The following is a 17,589-nucleotide window of genomic DNA, read 5'->3' on the forward strand; positions in this document are numbered from 1 at the left end:
TGTCGGTAGAGTTTCTCTAACTTCATTACAATTACTGGTTTTCGGTACTGCAAAATGATTCTACGTTCCTGGGGACAGCTATCTCTTTCAAGTTCCTTTTTATGTTTGTTTGTTTTGTTCCGGAAGCCTTAGAGATGCAGGCTAGGGTGATTGGGACAGAGGCGAGGTCCCTGACTACTGAATGGGACTTGGGAGGCAGAGGACTTGTTTTTATGCTGATAAAGAGTAAAATCCGGAGTCGCGGTTGATTTCAAGAACGTAGGGCCGAAGAGGCCCTGGGCGGACGTAGTATGGGGTGAGCTCCCGGATCTGTGAGCCAGTATTGCTTCAGCGTCTCACCCTGTGTGTGAGGGGAGGCTGGTAGCCCGTCCCTCCTTGTCCCATCAGCACTACCTTTCACCTCTGTCTCTGCATAACTATATCTCACATCGGCGCTCAGACCCCAAAGGGAGGCTGGCAGTGGCTTGGCAGGTGGGAACGAAGCCGGGAGATGGGTGGGGGAGTGGGGTGGAGGCAGCATCGAGTGGCGTTCAGGGTAGCCAATGGTACTTCAGGGCAGGGGAGGCAGGGGCGGAGGCGCCGAGGCCGAGAAGCCAATGGCGAGCGAGCAACTACTGGAACGACCTGGTGACGTGAGGAGTGTTCCATTCGGCCAGCGGTGGGCGGTTGCCACAGCTGGTTTAGGGCCCCGACCATTGGGGCCCCTTGTCAGGAGGAGGCAGCCTCCGGGCTGGGGAGGAGAAGTCTCTGCCACCTCTGGCAGCTGACGCGGTCCCCTGGGACGGTGCACTTCCTGCCCTCAGTTCCCTGTCGAGTTCGGTCTCCCGGGTTCAGGTAACGAGGGGTGGGGGTTGGGGTCTCCTGGGCTCGGCCGCATGGTGGGCTACAAACCCCTCCGCCGCGCCGGGCCGAGCGGACACAGGCAACTGCCCTTCTCAGCTGGGCAGCCGCCGAGCCCCTGGCCGCGGGTGACTACACGTGGCGGGGCGTGTGTGAGTGTGTACGAGCGTGTGGAGGTGGCGCGCGTCCCAACCTGCCTGGGGCGGTGGTCCGCTGCGTGGCCGAGGCAGGGCTGGCCTCCGGAGGCCGCGCCCGCAGCCCGCCCCGGACTCGGGCCTCCGGTCCCCGGCTGGTGGGCCGGTCACTGGCTCTCGACGGATTTTGATCTTTGTTCTCCCAGGGCCCGGCTCCCCTTCCTGGTCTCTCTTCTCCCGCTGGGCGGGTTTATCTGGAGGAGATTGTTTTCCAGGTTAGTTTTACACAAAGGAAGTGTTCTCTGCACCTCTGGTGCTCCCTCCCCTTGGCCAAGCCTTCTTGTTTTCTCATTTCCCTGCTCATCTCCTGGTATCTATTTGGACCCTTGCCCTCTCCAGCCCGGAATGATTTTGGGTTGGTTGTTTCTCATCAGTCAGGCGGGGTGCGGGCTTCCACCTCATTCTCGCCAGCGTGGGGCATGTGGTATCAGTAAATAGAGGCCACAGCACCACACCTGAGAGGAGAAGGGTGGCAGTGGCTGAGAAAGACTGGGCCTGGGGGTTCGGAATGCCAAGTAGAGATGGCACGTATGGAATGTCCCAGAAAGCAAGCCCCTTTATGACTTTTCTTAGCTGCTGCCATGTCTACCCACCCCCACCCCCAACCATTCCAGAACCTCTACTCCCTAAGTCAGCCTTTCACCTACAGGTCTGTGATATGGTTTCATTAAGATTCCCACAAATGTTTGGCTAGACTGGCAAGGTGGGTTCATTTCCCGAACTCGGGAAGTTACAGAGGGTTTGATTAGGGGAAATCTGTTTTGAGTAAATACAACCTGGGTATGTGTACAGAGTGTCCAGAACCTCCTAGCCCTGCCAGAGGCTGACTTATTCCCGGGTGTGATTCATATTTGAGTGGCTAATTGGAGAAAGAAGGTGAAGTGGAGGAGGGGAGGGAACGGCCCCTTAGGGACAGAAACTCTACTATTGTTTTTAGAGTCCTCTTACTGATGATTATAGAGCAGTGTGGTATAGTGGAAGGTGCCCTGGATTGGAAGTCAGCAGACGTGTTTTCTTGGCTTAGGTTTGCGGCTGTGTGACCCTGGATAAGTTATTTCCTCTCTTCGGTCTTAACTTTACTCATTTCCGAAACTAGGTAATTGGGGTTATCACCCATAAAATCCCTTCTGGTTCCAAGGTTCTATGATGATCAAATCATCAGTATTATATTGGAAGCATAGGGATTTATTTAAGAAGATATGCTAGCCCCCTTCTTTTTTTTGAGAACCTTTAACCTTTTCTCCTTTTAGAGGACAAACACAGATTGGAAATAAACTTTTCCCGCTTACCTACCCCTACCCCTTCAGGCAGTGCTCATCTTTCCACCTCTGGGAAAGGAGGATTGAACTGCATTTTCTTGTTCCTGCCTCATTTTTTTTCCTTTTGTGCTTTTTCTTAGGGCTAGAAATTGGACTTTTGATGATGTTTGACCCCGCGGCAGCAATAGCAGGCATCGTGATTTCAAAGCTGGGCTCAGCTTCTGTTTCTTCCCTCTTGTAATCACAAAGCCCATTTTGGACCGGGAATTCCAATCATGTCTGTGATGGTGGTGAGAAAGAAGGTGACACGGAAATGGGAGAAACTCCCAGGCAGGAACACCTTCTGCTGTGATGGGCGAGTCATGATGGCCCGGCAAAAGGGCATCTTCTATTTGACCCTCTTCCTCATCCTGGGGACATGTACACTCTTCTTCGCCTTCGAGTGAGTTTCCATTGAGTAGAATTACCTGATTATGGTTACTTTGGGTCCAGAGGAAGAACCTTCTTTCTGGGAAGTTTGTGAATGGTCCTTGGATGGCACTGTCCTCTTGAGCAATGTCCTTAGATCACGCCAACCGAATTCATTTCTTTGTGCTTATAGCAGAGTACCTGCTTCCTAAAAAGGCCAAGACCTTTGACCCCAATTTTATAGCACTGATTTGGGGTTACCCCTGGCACACTTGGGAAATAAAGGAATTTGTCTTTGTTATTCACCTCTCCTTTTCAGTGGTCTCCTTAGGTGCTTAGTGACAGACTTCCTCTTCCCCACCCATTTTGGGCCTAGGGGCAGCCCTCGTGGTCATAACTCAATACCACAAAACTCAACTATTCTGTTATTCTGGGCCTCATTTCCTCAGGGCTCAGCTCTCCGCTAGCTATTAAATTGAAAAGCCATGTGAATTGGGGACCTGAAGATTGGTTTCAGTCTCAACTGTGCCACAAACTAGCCGCATGTGTGGTACATATGTGTTTATTAAATGTGAGTTTCACTCAAGATCCTTCAACATAAACAACTCTGTATTCTGTGTGTGCCTGATACCAGCCTTGGAGTTATTTTTTTTCTGCGATGTAACAACTAGTACTAGAGCCACTGTTTGAATCCTGTATAGGCCACTGCTCTAGGGAGGTGGTCAGTTGGATTCTAGGGTACTATGGCATGACTCCTGGGTGTGCTGAGAATGCTATATACTCTAGGGTTGGGAGCAATGCTAATTGGTGTGGGACTATTATGAGGAGGGCCCTGAGGAGCCAAGAGGTGTGTGTGTAGACTGTGAGCCACACCTGATATGAGCCTGCTATAGTTCATATACTAGAGTGACGTGAAAATGGAGCTCCCATGCTGGGGCGTGGCTGTGGGAGGGAGGAGGGGGCTTCTCAGCCAGCCTTTAGTGGGTAATTAAAATGAGCTCTGGTCTCTTGGAGCTCATTTTTGCCCTTCTTCTGTAAGGGCTCCAGGCTTTCCCAGTGCATCAAGAATGATTTTTCAGGCTGCTTTGCCAGACTTTTTGATGGTTGCAGCTGGCTTGAATAACAGCGTTGGGGGGGGGCAGTTTATAACAGGGCTAGGAAAGGAAGGTCAGAGAGGCTCTTTGTCAAAGGCACTTTTGCTGCTGCTGTTGCTGCTGACTTTGTGAAGTATTTGGCAAAGTCAGGTTGATGATGGCTTCTTAGCTGCTTTCCAGTCTGAGGTTTATGGTGGAACGTGTGTATGTGTGTACTTGTGTGTGGTACAAGTGAGCATGTGTGGCCAGGCAGGCGTATGTGTAACATTAAAAAAAATGTTTCCCCTCTCACCCTTCTCTCCAAGTTTTGTTTTTTGTTTTTTGGGGTTTTTTTGTTTTGTTTTGTTTTGTTTGTTTTTTGCTTTATTCCTGCCTTGCTTCTTTTTGAAAGTACAGAGCCAAACTCTGCTCTCTATCATTCTCCCTCTTTCAGTCCTTCCCTGCTGAATCACTAGCTCTTTTTGCCACCACACCCTTCCATCTTTGAGTTAAATTTTTGTGGTTGGAACCATTTGAAACAGAGATGAGATTTGTTTCCAGGCCCAGAGTAAGCTGGTAATTCTGGGCCCAGGAAACCTCTGGTTTGGCTGTCCAGGGGAACTTGAAATTTGGAGCTATTGGCAGTTGGCCCTTTTTGTATCTGGGAGCCAGACAGAGTCTGATTTGTATCTGTCCCACTTAGGCCCCAGCAGCCTCTGAACAAAACTGCCTGTGGGATGAAGCTTATAATTAGCCAAGTTACTGTTTGACCGAGGTAGGTTGAGTTTTCTACCAAGATGACCTTTTTTCCCCAAGTTATTTCTTGTGCTTTGCCCTCAGATATGAAGGGTGAGGTTGTTTGTGTACTGCCTTGAGTTCCAACTGTCCGTGTGATAGAGTAAATATTTTTTAAAGATTTTATTTATTTATTTATTTGAGAGAGAGAGAGAGAGAGAGAGAACAAGCTGGGGGAGGAGCAGAGGGAGAGGGACAAGCAGACTCTGTGCTGAGCGAGGAGCCCAGTGCAGGGCTCCGTCCCACAAGCCTGAGATCATGACCTGAGCTGAAATCAAGAGTCCAACACTTAACCAACTGAGCCACCCAGATAGAGTAAATATGTTTGAGGGTAGGGCTGGGAGAGGGAGAAGGGGAGGAGAAGGAGAAAGAAGTTAATGTGTGAGCGAAGGAGTGGAATGGGAAAGCATAAAGCTGACCAAAGGGGAGAGGACCCTGTGATGAATCCTTTTTACTGAGAGTGGTGGAATCTGTTTGTGCACATGCACATGTGTTTGTGTGTTTGTGTTCGTGTGTGTCTGTCACGTATAGACACACAGACAGACACTCTAGGTGGTGGCTGCCTTATGCCTAGCCAATGACAGGCTGTACAAAGGACAGCAGCATGCTTCTGAGGCATGAAATCTCTTCCTGGTCGACCTTTTCCTTTGGAATATATAATTCACTACCAATCACACGGTGGGGGATAGGATTTGGGGGGCAAATATGGGCCCCTTTGTTAGCATTAGAATTTAGGGAGACCTCAGGAAATCAGCTGATCTAGTCCCCTGCCTTCAGGCAGGAGAGGGCGTCTGAACCACCAGTGACAGAGGGCTGTCTATTTTCATCCTCAAATTGTCTAGGAGTGTAGATTCCACATCCTCTGGCTGCTGCATTTTTGCCTTGGGGAAGTCTAGATCTTGCCGCACATCTGGACCTGCATTTTCGTAATAGGGTCTTGCCTGCAGCAGGTGCTTAGGAACAAGTGCAAGTTGATTATAGCTGCCCATGGCACAGCCCTGGGTCAGCCAGATGGCTTGAGAAATCTGGTCAGGCATGTGGGCACCCCTTGATGAAAAGCATGCAGTATTAGTAGTGCCAGTAGATATCTTTTTATTTTTGGATTTTGCCTTTACACCTTTAGACTTTTCAAAGGAGGGACCTGTAATTTTCAGTGGACAGACAGTAGGTTGAATACATAAAATGAAAGAAGGTTGTTCATCTAGGAGTTAGCTCTGTATTAGAAGTGTTTCCAAAGATACTGGGTGGCCATCTCTCAGGGCTGCTGTCACAAAGTGGATTCCTGCCCAGGATGGGAAATCAGGCTAGATTATCACTAAGCCTCTTGCAACTCTTGAGAGTCTGAAATTCTGTATAACTGTTGTGTTTGTCTGGAAGATTCAAATATACACACTGAAAAGGAAAGGCTAGATTACCGGTAGGTAGCTGTATTTAAATATATTTCACATTTAAATATAATTGTATCTATGGTAAATGTATTGACTTTAAAAGCAGAGTGAAAATTGTGCAGTGCTTAAAAAAAGGATTTCCTAATTTATTTTTAGGGTGAGATATTTAGGAAATGTGAGTGGATATGCCAGTTTCAGCTTTGACCACATGAACCATTCTCAGTCTTCTGCCCAAACCCCGTCCAGCTTATGTGAACATGTAGCCACCAGCTTGGCCAGTAATGTCGGGACATTATAGCGGAATGACATTGACAACTGTGAGGTGTCCAGCTACTCAAAGACTATTGTGGTGTTTAGTCAAATTCAACTTCCTGATAAAGCTTGGGGAAAGGACCAAGTGCACTGTCTTCTGGAATTGGCTTCCTAGCTGTCTCTTTTAACTTTATGACCAGATTACAGGTGGGGTCAAGGTACCCAGACTTCTCTTGTGACAAGAATGACTGTGTGACTCTTGACCCCTGAAGTAGAAGTAGTTTGCTTACATGATTAGTGCTTATGCCTCATTGTGCTGTATGTAGAGGAAATTGTATCAAAGCACTATCAAACCCTGTTGGACTGACCCTTGCAGGTACTTTTGATGTGCAGAGGAGTCATTGAATTGGATGAACTGAAAAAAGCTTTGTTTTTTTGTGTTTTTTTTTCTAAAGATTTTATTTATTTATTTGACAGAGAGAAAGACAGCCAGTGAGAGAGGGAACGCAAGCAGGGGGAGTGGGAGAGGAAGAGGCAGGCTCCCAGCAGAGGAGCCTGATGCGGGGCTTGATCCCAGGACCCTGGGATCATGCCCTGAGCTGAAGGCAGATGCTTAATGACTGAGCCACCCAGGCGCCCCTGAAAAAAGCTTTGTAATGCTGCTTTGTAATTGACCCACTTCTAGCCTATCCAAATTCTACCTCACTTTCAAGTCCCTTCTTGAATCTTCCTTCATGAAACCTTTCCAGGAATTTCTGCATTTGTAGGACTGATTGTACATACTGTTCATTTAACACATCATCATATGACATTTCTTGGATTTCTAAATTCTATGATTATTACCCTTCGAGCCCTTTCAATGTGAGGGACTATCTTATATGTCTGTGTAGCCCCCACAGTGCCTTCCACCAGACCTTACTTAGAGTAGGTGGTCAATAAATGTTACTGAATTAAAACATTCTGGATACACTTAAAATGTAACAGTCTTGACTCACAGAATCATAGAATGGTAGAACTGGAAGGGGCATTGGAGACTATCTCCATCCTTTTGCAGGTGAGGAAACCAGGACCACAGAAGATAGGTCCCTTTATCAAGATCAGTCAGCCAGCCAATGCCTCTATATGACACTACCTTTCATCTCATTGTTACCTTTTGAATATGGAATCCTGAAGACATTCAGATTTACTAAAGCGTGCATAGTGCCAAATGCTAGACTAGCATATTCTGGGTTCTTGCTAGCTAGTGATTGTGTTACCTAGTGGCATCTAGGTTATTTGGGTCTCCTAGCTCATGCTCCTAGGAAATGAAGGTGTCTTTGTAGAAAACTAATAGCATTCTGGCATAGCATTCTGGTAGCCTACAGGAACAGAGAAGCCCATCTTTAAGTGTGAACCTAGGAAGGAAGCTTTGTGAGTTAGGAGGGATCATCACCTCTGTGGCTACTCATAGTCCTTGCTGCTCGAATGAGGATGGCTTGGAGAAAAATTAAGCAATGTGTGCTCCCTACCATGTGGGTGATCCTGATGAGAGGGGCATGTCCCTGCAGAGAAATGGAAGAAAAAAGGCAATATGACAGCACAAAGTTACCAGGTTGAGGAAACACAGAGCTATGTAGACCAAAGCCAAACTGACATGGCAGAATATTTGTGTCTATAGTTCCAAAGTCCAGGTTCCTGAAGTTACTTAGATGAGATTAAGAAGAGGAAAAAGTGACTTTATCGTGATCTCTAACCAAGAGAACATTCTCTGGAAGATTTTTCTGTGGAGGTTCTGTCTTGTGCTTTACCTAGCCCAAGATTCTGTCTAAGACTTGGCCAACCAAATCGCAGTTCTAGAAAGTCATAGTTGCCTCTCTGATGTCAGTCTGTTAAAGTACGTAGCTAAGTTCAACTTCCTGATAAAGCATGTTCCCTGGAGAAGGGTTGGGTTATGTCTCCTGAACAGTATGCTTTCCTTTCTTTGCAGTTCCGTCATTCACAATTTATCCGTATATTTTCAGCCTCTACTACTTTTTATGGTAATGACTTTCACACTGTCAATCTCTACTGAAATCATCTCCCATCTTTTTTTAAAGATTTATTTATTTATTTATTTGAGAGAGAGAGAAAGAGGGAATGAGTGGGAGGGGCAGAGGGAGAGGGAGAGAGAATCTCAAGCAGACTCCATGCTGAGTGCAGAGACCGATGTGGGGCTCCATCCCAGGACCCTAAGATCATGATCTGAGCTGAAACCAAGAGTTGGACACTTAACCGACTGCACCACCAGGCGCCCCTCCCATCTTTTGAGAATGAGTCTTAATTGAGTATAGTGATTTTCTATTTTGGGAAAAGCGAGCACAGAGAACAGGGATATCCCCCAGCATGCTGACATCCGTTGAGATGTTTATTGAGGGAAAGAAGAGACCTCCTAAATCTTCTTTCTCAGAGACACCGGAGCTGGTATTGTGTTTAAGAACAAAGGAGGCACCTTATGCCTTTTGCAATAGCAAGAAGCTAGTGAATTCAGGGTAATTAGGAGGATATTTCTGGAATGGAGCAATGAGAAGGCAAGAATCTTAGGATGATGATTAGATAAGGCCAGTTACTGTAGCGCCTTGGAATACTGGCTGTGGGGTTTGGGGATTAATATAAAAAGCAGCAGGGAATTGTTCTAAGTTTTTGAGCAGGAGTATATTATAATTGAAATTTGTTACTTGTTATATTTGAAATTTGTTATTTTTGTTATAATCGAAATGTGAAATTTGCTGTTATCACTGTGATTTAGTAACTACTTAGCAGGTTTACCTGGCTAGAGATTTTGGCCCTCTTCAGTAAGAAGATGGCTCATTGCCTCTGAATTGAAAATGTCCCTGTTTGGTTAATTTTCCCCATTGCTACTGGAGCAAAACAGGCTTATGCGTCTTCTTCTGACCTTCACATAGCAGTCAGTCTGGAGGCTGATTTTAAATTATGTTTTTAGTGTCCAAGGAAACTTTTTCCCTATCAGCAGACTCTTGAGTGTCATCAGAAGACCCTTGAGCCAGTCTTATAGGTGATTCTACATGCTTACTATGCTTTAGAAGTAGGTAGTGTGTAAGAGAACAGACAACTGTCCATATCAGTGAGGACTTATAGCAAAGGCTTATTACTATTATGTGGGACAAGGGCCATCTTGGGAGTCTAACCTTGGGCCCTTTCTGCTGTTCCAAGCACAGCTCTTCCTTAAAGCCACCCTTAACAGCTGCTATGGGAGCGGTTTTAAGCAGTCGCCAGCTTCCCAAGAAAGCTCTTCTCTGACCACTTATAGTCCTTAGAGTCTGAATCACCATCCTAACACTTGATTATTGGTCTTATCTTATTCTTCAGCTGTTTCATATGTTGCTTATATTTTTCCCAACAAAATTAACTCCCGTTTTCTCTTGTTCTTTATTTGTTAGACCCATAAACACTTGTTGGCTGATTGATTGCACTGAGCTATTAGGGAGACTTAGAGGTAGAGTACTGTATAGAACACCAATTCGTGCTCCCAGTCTGTGAGGCAGAGCCTGCTATGGAATCTCTCTGGTTTCTTACCAACGCCACTCATGAATCTCTTTTGAATTTTTTCATGTCAGTTGAAGTCTGTGTCATTATCATTGTCCCTCCAATGAACTAGCATGCTAGGGATGGGGGATGGGACATGACACACCAGCCCAGCCTGGCACTGCTGGTTACTGCTAGACAGTACCACCATGTGGCCCATGGGACATATGGAAGTCCAGTCATGTAGCCCAGCTATGGAAGCCTGAGGCCAATCAACAGGTTGGTAGAAGGTGGCTTAAAGTAATGATATCTCTTCAGGTGGCATGAAGGAAGACTTAGTGGGGACATGGTTGCATTTATAAAATTCACAATGGAGAAAAGCAACTTCTAAACCCTTTGGAAGGGGGAAAGCCTCTTGGTGCTGTGGAGACAAAAGAGGGTTCTGTTTCAAGAAGTGTGTGGATATCATTATTCCAAGAAGTGATATAAATGGAAAATCCTAGGAGATTTCAAAAACACTTAGCTTTTATTCATGGATGACAGATCCAGTCTTCCAGTAAGATGAATTAGGGATTTAGGATACTCCTGACTTTTCAGGTTGATATTGGGAATTGCCACTAAATTTTCACATACCCTATTCCTGTCAGAGACAGATCTCTAGCTTACTGCAATTATGGGATTAACCCAAGGGGTATTTTTAAAAAAGATTTTATTAAGTTATTTGAGGGATAGCGAGCGAGAGCAGGAGCAGTGGGGAGAGGGTGAAGCAGGCTCCCCGCCACTGAGCAAGGAGCTGGACATGGGGCTCAATCCCAGAACCCTGGAATCATGACCTGAGCCGAAGGCAGATTAACCAACTGAGCCACCCAGGCACCCCCTAAGGGGGTATTTTGGATCATAACTATTAAAGACAGACACGATAGGCTGTAGTTAACAGCAGTCTTAGCTACTGGCTCTCTAAGTTTCCTCTTACTTGGAGTGGAAAGGCCTGCTGGTCCCACATCTGCCTTCCCAGCCACACCCACTTGCTAGTGACAACTGGCTGCCAATAGCCTCATCTCTGGAGAACAATACAATCGGCCTATTGTGTACTTGTTGACATACAGAGTGGATTGTTTTAGCAGGTGCAGAAGATAGTCCGTGTGGAGATTACAGAGACCTTTATCCTTGATGGCATAGCGCAATTCAAATCTAAGTTGTCCTTTGTCTGGTTAGCAAGCAGGTGTTGGAATGGGATTTAGTTAATCTCTTCGGGTCCTTCGTGCATGGGGGCAACATTGATTGTGTGTGTGTGTGTGAGAGAGAGCGAGAGAAAGAGAGAGAGAGAGAGAGATCTATTTTCTCTATATCTTTTTCCTATAATAAAATGATTTAAAATCCCTTTGGTGGCCAATCAGATAGCCCTGATTTTTCTATTTATTGGAGACTGTACACCCAGAGTATTTTGAGTCCTAGAGAAATTACTTGTTTGTTTTCAAGAGTGATCTTAGAAATGGGCAGTAACTAGAAAGATGGCTGTTTTCTGTTAGCGTGGTAATTTTACTTGGCTTGCTCGTGAAACAGAGTCTTAGGTTTCTCCTGTGTCCTTTGGGTCCCTGATAGGCGGAGGTGACTTTTGTTTCCGAATTCACTTCTTGATTATCTGTACTACTGAAGGTAGAACAATGGAAAAGAAGGTAATCCACAAGCTAGTGATCTGCAAGGACCTTAATTACCCTGTATGTACTCAGATCCTTCAGTTCTTCAAATTTTATCTCTACCCTTAGCTTTTAGGGGAAGGAAGTAAATCATACAAAATCAGGCTATGACCGAGGATTTTGTTAAAAACAAACAAGCAGGCAAGGAAACAAAATGCCACAAAATCATTTTGCAAGTTCACTACATATGTTCACCTTCTGCTGACAAACTGCTCAGCCTAATATTATAGTTGGTTCGCACCTCCCCCCTGCAGTCGTGTGTGTGTGTGTGTGTGTGTGTGTGTGTGTGTGTGTGTGTGTGTGTCAGGGAGGCAGGGGGAGGATCTCATGCGGATTGTTCCAAAACTACAGTGAATGTACAACCTGGGGTTAAATGTTTGCTCTGAGTGGACAGCAGCTTGCCTAATCCCCGTGCCGATGAGGTAAGCCTTTTTCCTTAGCTTACTTTCTCCGCTCTCCCTCTGGTCCTTACTCATCCACTTACAGTGTGCCTCCAAGAGAAGATCTCTGTATTGAAGGAAAAAATGTGCCTCGGGAGGAAGAGAATAAAAATAGGTCAGTGATAACTCTCATCACATATTCCTGTTTATTTGGTTTGAAATTCAGTTAAATGCAACAAGTATTTGTTAATAGCTTCTTTGTCCCCATACTTGTATTAAGTTCTGGGAGATATAGAACCATGATGGTAATGTTAAGAGCTGACGTTTACTTAATGTTTACTATGTGTCAGGTGCAGTTCTAAGCACTTTATTTTATATTCATGCATTTGATCCACACAATGACCCTATGTAGTACTATAATTATCCTCATTTCACAGCTAAGGAGACTGAAGTTAATTAAGTCACCCAAGTAGGAGCTAGTAGAGCCAGAATTCAAACCCAAAGATCCCCTCTCCAAAAAGACAAGATTCTTGGTCTTATGAAGTCCAGCTGGGGAAGATGAAGTCAACATAGTGAAAAACAACTAGGAAACAATACAAGGCTCTGGCAGTGAGGACGACAGCAGAAGAGAAAGGAGAGATTAATGCAGCTTAGGATAGGCAAGACTCAAAAGAGGCAAGACTTCTCTAAATCCCAGATTCTTCAGCTATCAAATGGGTATAATAGACTCTACCTCACAGATTTACTGTGAGAATTGAATGAGAGAATGCATATAAAGGACTTAGTGCAGAGCCTGGCATATGCTGAGTGTTCAGTAAATTGTGATGATGACAATGATGGCATTGATGTCTCTGGGACCTGAAAAATGAGTAGAGTTGGGATAACCAAAGAGGAAGAAGGGTGGCCTTCCAGGTGAATTATGAAGAAAGAGGGGGAACAAACATGATGTTGGGAAGGGGTGCTAAGGAGATACAATTTTCTTATTCTTTGCCTAAGGTCACTAAGTACCTACTAGCAGAGCTAATTGAGGAGAGAAGAGGATGGATGTTGCAAAGTCAGTCGGCAGCCCTGAAGCTTTTCATTGGCCTTGAAGCATGTCAGACGTACCCCTTGTCTGACGCTGGGACCCTGCTTCAGGAAGGGTTCTCATCTTTTCTTCCTCCTCCTTGAGCTCAGGCCTAATGCCAGATGACTGGTTATGAAAAGCTCTAGACATTCCCAGAATGAGAGCAACCTGTGGTACTTACAAGTCCAGGCTTCCCTGACCTTAGTAGGTGTGAGCCTTTCCCAAGGCACAGAGGAAATGTGGTTCTCAGCAGGCTGACAGGAGGGACTGGACTTAGTGATAGGGGAGGTCCCTTGAGGCTATATTCTGTAGGTTATAGGTCGCATCAGTCATATAAGTGTTGAGCTCCTTCTATGGGCAGAACCATATATTAGGAATTATGGGTAGTTCAAGAGAAGAAAAAAACATGGTCCCTTCCCTCAAGGTACTGCTAATTTTATTGAGGAGACCAGAGCGACATGCTGGTGACAGTTTGAGTCAATATAGGGTAGGTATAACTAAATGTTCAATCACCTGCTTTCTTCAGATGTCGCTACCTGGCTGTCCAGCTGTCTCCTGCCATCCCTGTGTTTGCTGCCATGCTCTTCCTTTTCTCCATGGCTACACTGTTGAGGACCAGCTTCAGTGACCCTGGAGTGATCCCTCGGGCCCTACCAGATGAAGCAGCTTTCATAGAAATGGAGATAGGTGAGTGTTCTAACCAGCTGTCAAGATGCTGTACAGTGGTTGACTTTAATCACTAAGGGAATGGAATCATAGTGGTTGCAGATTAAGAATCATTTCTAGCCTTTTCCCTGTAAGATCCTGAATCTGAGATCATGGCCACCCTATGATTTTGGTAAGGCAGGTTTAGCAAGATTTGAAAGCCATATGCTTCATTCTTCCTTGTGTTGGGTTGCGTTTCAGGAGGGGTTTGTTACCAAGGTCTTGCTGCACTGTTCCCAAGAGGATAGGATTTTTTTTACTTTTGGGGTGTCATGAACTCATTTGATTTTTTTTTGATGAAAGCTATAAGCCTTCTTTTCAGAAAAATAGTCTTACATGTTTGTAAGTCTTACATGTATATATACACATAATTTGGGATGAATTTCAGGGACTCATAGATCTTTTGAAGCACATTCATGGGCCCCACCAAGAATTCCTGCTTTAAGGCAATACACAAGGTGAGAGGAGATAGCCATGGTGCCAGGAACTGTTGAGAATTCTAGGAAGGTAAAGGAAGGTAAAGGAATCAGTTACAAGCTCATTACAGTGCAGTTTTCAGCTCAGGGTAGGTCTCTTTGGGACAGAGATAAACTGCTACACTAGCCAGGAGCCAGGGTGACTCCACAAATGGAAGTAGAAGATCCCAGGGCTAGAGGAAGGAATATCCTAGGAGCTCACACTGGGAAAGAAGATCATGATTCCAGTACTAGCAGGGACTGGGAGCCCCCCAGACCCCACAGCAGTGCCTGCCTAAATTGTTTGCAAGTCTAGTACCCAAGTAGCTTGAGTCAGCATCCAAGCCAGATAAATTAGAAGAAAGAGACCCAGAATTTATAGGACTAAAAGCTATGCCCATGGACCACCAACCTATGGTTAGCCTTTAGATTGTTAGGGTGTTTGTTTGCTTTTTAAATATAATATTATTTTATTTAATTAAAAACATGCAAACATTAAAGTTATAATAGGTATTATATTTATATTTTTTGAGAGAATTTACATTTGTATAATATTATCTACCTATCCAAGAAAATGCTGTGTCTTTATTTTCAGATTGAATTTTATGCCCTTGAATAAAATTTTTATAGTTTTAAAATCTGATTTCTATATTTCTCATATTGAGTTTATTCCTAATGTTTATATGCATGCTATCATCAATGAAATATTTTCCCCCATTTCCATTTGATGTTTTTTCCTCCAGTTTTATCAAGATACAATTGACACAACATTGTATAAGTTTAAAGTATACAATGTGTTGATTTGATACTCCTTTAGAGTGGTTTCAAAGCTTCCAAGCTTTTGTATTTCTTTTGTTTATTTTAGCTGCATTTCCCTCTAGCTTCTCAGTGAAACTTCTTTTTGAAGAATTTCAGCCTGTTTTAGTTGAGCTAAGGGGACATAGGTTTGTGCACATCTGAGCTTGAACTACTTAGGGATGGGGTGAGAGTGGGAATAGTGGGGAGAAAGCAGAGGCTGGGTGTGTTGGTGCAGCTGGAGTTCAGGGGAGACCTGCTAAAGCAGGTGTAGTTAGGAACAAAATAGGAGGTAGAGTTGTGTGTGCCGTATTTTCTCCATCTGGATTATTCTTTTATCATCCTCTTTCCATTCACATATGGAGAAAATGAAGGTCAACACAGTGCCTTGACTTGTCTCTTACATCTCGCAGCAGGTGTTAGCATGGTTAGTTCTGTTTTGCCAGATCACTGGGCCTGAAGCCCAGGCTTGAGCTGTCACATTGTGACCTCTCCTTTTAGCATGTTTCTCTCCATAGAAGAATGCATTCTTGTGTTCATTTGTACGTTTATGTTATCAAGTTTTTGTCAACTTACATTCATCCCTGTGCTGGGCATGCTGTGTGTGTGGGGGGTGCTGGAGGACAGGCAGAAGATGACTCCCCCCTGCCCCATGGGGAGGATGAACCATGAACTCTGTCTCACAGGTGCCCTCATGTAAAGCCCATGCAAAGGAATATTAAGGTGGCATGCTGATACTTCTATCATTCTCTAATGAATAGCTATCCCTATCCTTTTAAGACTTGTGGCACACTGTTATTGTTTGATTTCACAGCATCCGCCCCACTCTGCAAAAAAAGGAAAAAAAGTTCCATATGGCAGATATTTTTAAAATCAAAGTGAATTGAAAAATTATTCTGTTTTTAGAATTATCCTGCACATCTAGGGTACAACGAGACAGGCATTCTCATATGCTGCAGATGGATGGGCGTGCAAATTGATGTAATCTGTCTGGGAAGCATTTTGGCAATAAGCAATATGAGCTTTAAGGATTCATACTCTTTGACCCAGTAATTCCACTTTGCTTAGAGTTTAGTTAAAGGAAATAATCAGAGTTATACAAATTACTGTAGAAGGATTTTCAGCATGTCATTTTTTTCTTTTTAACATGGGCCTAGTTATTTTAATGCCAGCAACTTCATATATTACTGCTCAGAAACATGCTTTTCTTTTTTCTTTCTGTTTTAGAAATTAATTTTAAAGCATTTATATAGTCTTTTTAAAATCTTTAAAATTTATTTATTATTTATTTATTGTTATTTTTAAAGCTTTTATTTATTTATTTGACAGAGAGAGACAGCCAGTGAGAGAGGGAACACAAGCAAGGGGAGTGGGAGAGGAAGAAGCAGACTCCCAGCAGAGGAGGGAGCCCGATGCGGGGCTTGATCCCAGGACCCTGGGATCATGCCCTGAGCCGAAGGCAGACGCCTAACAACTGAGCCACCCAGGCGCCCCTAGTCTTTTTTTTTTTTTTTTTAAGATTTTATTTATTTGAGAGAAACAGGGACAGAGAGTGGGGGTGGGGTGGAGCAGAGGGAGAGGGAAAGAATCTCAAGCAGACTCCCAGGTGAGCCTGGAGCCCAGCTCAGGGCTCAGTCTCACTACCCTGAGATCATGACCTGAGTTGACACCAAGAGTTGGACGCTCAACCTACTGAGCCACCCAGGTGCCCCAACACATGTATATATTCTTGAGGAGGGGAGGTGGATTGGGGTGGTGATCAGAGGGGATTTAAGCTTTGTCTGTAATATTTTAAGTTCTTTCATGCAACATCATTTGAATAGTAAAAACCCAGAGGCCTCTTAAATGCCCTACAATATGGAATGTTAAATTACAGTATGTGCATATGATGGAATATTATATTGCCAATAATATTATTTTTGGAAGAGAAATTAACAACCATGGAAAAATGTGCACCATATAATGTTAAGTGAAAAATACCGGGTACAAGATTATATTTATAATGTGATCTCAAATTTTTAAAAATCACGCATGTTTATTTACCTGTTAAGGAAATACACCAACATGCATGGATATCCCTAAGTTGAGAGACTGTCAATGATTTTTACTTTTTCTTATATATATCTTCTGTTTTTTCCCAACTTTTTTTTTTAAGATTTTATTTATTCATTTGAGAGAGAGAGAGACAGCCAGTGAGAGAGGGAACACAAGCAGGGGTAGTAGGAGAGGAAGAAGCAGGCTCCCAGCAGAAGAGCCCGATGTGGGGCTCGATCCCAGAACACCGGGATCACGCCCTGAGCCAAAGGCAGACGCTTAATGACTGAGCCACCCAGGCGCCCCCAAACTTTTTATAATAAGCATGCATTACTCTTATTTTTAAATGATTATTTTTCTAAGTATTACCAGTCTTTTTCATGCAAATATTTTATTTTTGTAAGCTGATATCCTTTTATGCATGTTGCTTTCTAATGTACATTTTCATTTTGCAGTATATTGTCAATATTGTCCTGTGTCTTCATTCACTTGTCTACATCATTTCAAATAGTTGCATAATATTCCATCCTATGCATGCATCATAATTTACTTGACCAACCCCCTATTGTGACAGAGGTTATTTTCAGGTTTTCACTATTAAAAGGGACTCTGTGACAAATATCCTTGCATCAACATCTTTTGTGTATGTCTTTGTAATTTTGTTAAATTCCTAGAAATAGAATTGCTGAGTCAAAAAATATATGCCTTTAACATTTTGGGAGCCACTGCTTTATTGCTTACTGATAA

The 17,589-nt window shown here is 44.0% G+C and overlaps 1 protein-coding gene across 3 annotated transcripts in view; it reads left to right on the plus strand.

Annotated features, from left to right (window-relative positions):
* The first annotated feature begins 629 nt into the window (after positions 1-629).
* ZDHHC9 (zDHHC palmitoyltransferase 9) overlaps positions 630-17,589 on the plus strand; it is a 33,275-nt gene continuing 16,315 nt past the window's right edge. Inside the window, exons 1-5 of one of the 3 annotated variants that reach the window (XM_087860130.1) lie at positions 630-834; positions 1,181-1,249; positions 2,434-2,735; positions 11,894-11,962; positions 13,380-13,540. In XM_087860130.1, coding sequence (XP_087716256.1) covers positions 2,569-2,735; positions 11,894-11,962; positions 13,380-13,540 — 397 coding nt within the window. In that variant the 5' untranslated portion in view covers positions 630-834; positions 1,181-1,249; positions 2,434-2,568. The remainder of the gene's footprint in view (positions 835-1,180; positions 1,250-2,433; positions 2,736-11,893; positions 11,963-13,379; positions 13,541-17,589) is intronic. The other 2 variants (XM_087860129.1, XM_087860131.1) reach the window with 2 other exon arrangements.

Source organism: Ursus americanus, chromosome X (assembly GCF_024610735.1).
Source record: "Ursus americanus isolate L20-20 chromosome X, mUrsAme1.1.p, whole genome shotgun sequence".
NCBI lineage: Eukaryota > Metazoa > Chordata > Mammalia > Carnivora > Ursidae > Ursus > Ursus americanus.